The sequence below is a fragment of the Sinocyclocheilus anshuiensis genome, unplaced genomic scaffold, assembly GCF_001515605.1.
Source record: "Sinocyclocheilus anshuiensis isolate Anshui unplaced genomic scaffold, SAMN03320099.WGS_v1.1 scaffold55, whole genome shotgun sequence".
In the NCBI taxonomy this organism is placed as follows: domain Eukaryota; kingdom Metazoa; phylum Chordata; class Actinopteri; order Cypriniformes; family Cyprinidae; genus Sinocyclocheilus; species Sinocyclocheilus anshuiensis.
Genome location: NW_015549647.1, coordinates 2,469,175 through 2,471,830, shown reverse-complemented (window position 1 = coordinate 2,471,830; position 2,656 = coordinate 2,469,175). Strand labels below are relative to the sequence as shown.

Below are 2,656 nucleotides of genomic sequence, written 5' to 3'. Positions count from 1 at the left end.
TTCAATTTCAAATGTGTTATTTGGCTTTTCACTTACTGAAATAAAGCCCCTGTGACAAATTGCCCTGGTGTCTCATATATTAAACATGTAAAGTCAGATATTTCCTTTGGCAATCTATGAAAAAGGAAATTAAAACCCTCTTTTTAACCCACACTGCTACCATATATACCTTTATGTGTTATTGAGTATAATATCATCTTTCAGTTGTTGTGACTTTGTCTTTTTTCTTGAACAGAATGTGCTGCTTTACATGAGCAAGGTTATAAAAGATGAAAGCATTTAGTGTACCTTGGTTCAAGGTTCATGGGAAATGCTCAGTGCTTCAGTGCACGGACATCAAAGTAATTAATTAATACTGAGAATGCAGCAGGAAACATGATCACTTTTAAATCCTCTTAAGTGAACAATGAGGTGGGTGCTTATTAATCAGTGTTCTTTGAAAACAGAGCCGACTGCCAGTAAGCACACACAATCAGAGGAAGATCGCTTGGCTTAACTTACCTGTCTGTGGTTTATTTTTGTTGCTCTTTGGATATCACTTTCATCCTCACAATCACTCAATCATTCATGAATGATGAGTAATAAAAACACAAATGGTATATGTCACTATTGTACTCTTTATGAATGCAGTATGATCCTGTTACTCAGACCAGCAAGAATGTGTTCACAGCTCACAGTGTTGGTCTGAAAAAAATTATACCACAAATATTTGAACAATTCCAATGAAACCATAAATAAAAACATCTCGCATATTGAAGGAAACAAGTAAATTGAATGGAAACCCAGTCTGTGCTGGATTGTTATGACAATGATTGTGGTTTTAACAAGAACATTTCTGGTGTTTGGATCACAATGTTTGGAAGTCTCTCAGAATGAGAACATTACAATAAAGCAATAAATCGTTTTTACAAGCTTTCTGTAAACAGATACAATATAACGTCAGCATCAGCCAAACAAGTGATAAACACAAAGAATATTTCAGCCACCAGCCAAACTTGATGACGAGCTGTTCACTGTTGTTTTTAACCTCAGAAAACTCTTGACGTACAGCAAATTCACAAATTGATTTAGATCATCAAAATCACTTTGTTTTCTGTTGGCTGGTGAGTCTATGACTGTTGTCCCAGTAAAAACAGTGTTCTCGAAGAGTCAGAGACATCTGTGAATGTGGGATGGGTGCAGAAGTTCACGCAGTACAATTATAGAAAAGGGAAGTGATGTTCTCTGCCAAAAGATTTGATTAAAGAATGGAAAACAACAGCTGCTCTTTGCTGATAGGGACTAGATTACAAACAGCTAATTTATTTCTATCTTTATTTGGATTATGACGTTATTATTTTGCACATGAGGCAAGAGAGCGTCTCCAATAATCCAGTTCCAAAAGATGGGAAACATTTTAGTCATCTTAGACACATGCTTGAAACAAAGGCTGTTCCAGATGTTAAGGTGTCTTCACATTTGTGATCAAAAAGATCCAATGTCTGTTGTCAACAGTGTAGTGCTTTATAAAGTGGAGCTCACACAGAAGTCACTTTCAAACCAAGAAGCTATTTGTTGGTCAATGTGGCGAATTTTAGTGAACAACTTGAGGTCTTTGGGAATTTTGCGTGGGTGAATCTTTCACCTTCATGGGAAATTCCCAATTGCGTGGATTCCTATTAAAATGACTGAATTTCACACACGGAAATTCACTGAACAATGGTAAATGTTACTATACTTTTAGGCACCGTTTATTATATTTTGTGTAAAATCAAAAGGGTATTTTTAACACCAGGGAGCCACATTGTACTCTATAAATTTGTTTTATTCAGTATTGAAAGGTTTTGTTGTAGAAAATCACCAAATATTTGTGTTCGACATTAGCTTAGCAACATGCTAATCACCCCCAGGTGACACCCTTCTCTAGACACTTTTAGTGGGTCAAGCTGAGAGATGAGCTTGCCACAAAACTAAACATGTGAAAATATATTAACAATTTTTTGAGGGTTGAAAAATTAGTTGAGGCCACTTGCTGCAGGTCCTTGTGCGTGCAATTCATCTGCTGAGAGTAGAGCTGATGACAAGGCAGGGTCCTTCCCTCTGGGCCCCTGCACCACATATGGAACCAATGCAAACAATCACAGAACATCGATCTCTGCAAATGTTGATAACTGCAGATTTTACATAACAATGTATGTGTGAAACACACACACACATTTAGAGAGAAAGTGAGCGAGAAGAGAGACCCCATAATGTGTGGCAGCACCAAATCCGAGGTTTCTTCCTGTGCTTTTCCCAGAGGCAGTGACACATGTCAGCTGCATGCTGTTTACTTCTGCAACTTTTTCTCCACTGTGTGTGTGCATGCTTGTATGTGTGTATTAGTGAGGAAGTTACACATCCTGTTGGAGCACTCATGTCATTAATTACTCACCCTCATGTCGTTTCAAACCCGTAAGACCTTCGTTCATCTTCGGAACACAAATTAAGATATTTTTTGATGGAATCTGAGAGTTGTCTGACCCTGCATAGACAGCAAAGCAACTGAAAGACTCCCGAAAAGTCCAGAAACGTAGCAAGGAGATCTGTAAAATAATCCATGTGACATCAGGGGTTCAATCGGAATTTTACGAAGCTACGAGAATACTTTTTGTGCGCAAAAGAAAAAAAAAAGAAT

General features: G+C 37.7%; 1 protein-coding gene across 1 annotated transcript in view; it reads right to left on the bottom strand.

Moving 5' to 3' along the window:
* Positions 1–671: 671 nt before the first annotated feature.
* LOC107660001 (calcitonin gene-related peptide type 1 receptor-like) overlaps positions 672–2,656 on the bottom strand; it is a 14,744-nt gene continuing 12,759 nt past the window's right edge. The window contains exon 12 of the mRNA XM_016449131.1: positions 672–684. Coding sequence (XP_016304617.1) covers positions 672–684 — 13 coding nt within the window. The remainder of the gene's footprint in view (positions 685–2,656) is intronic.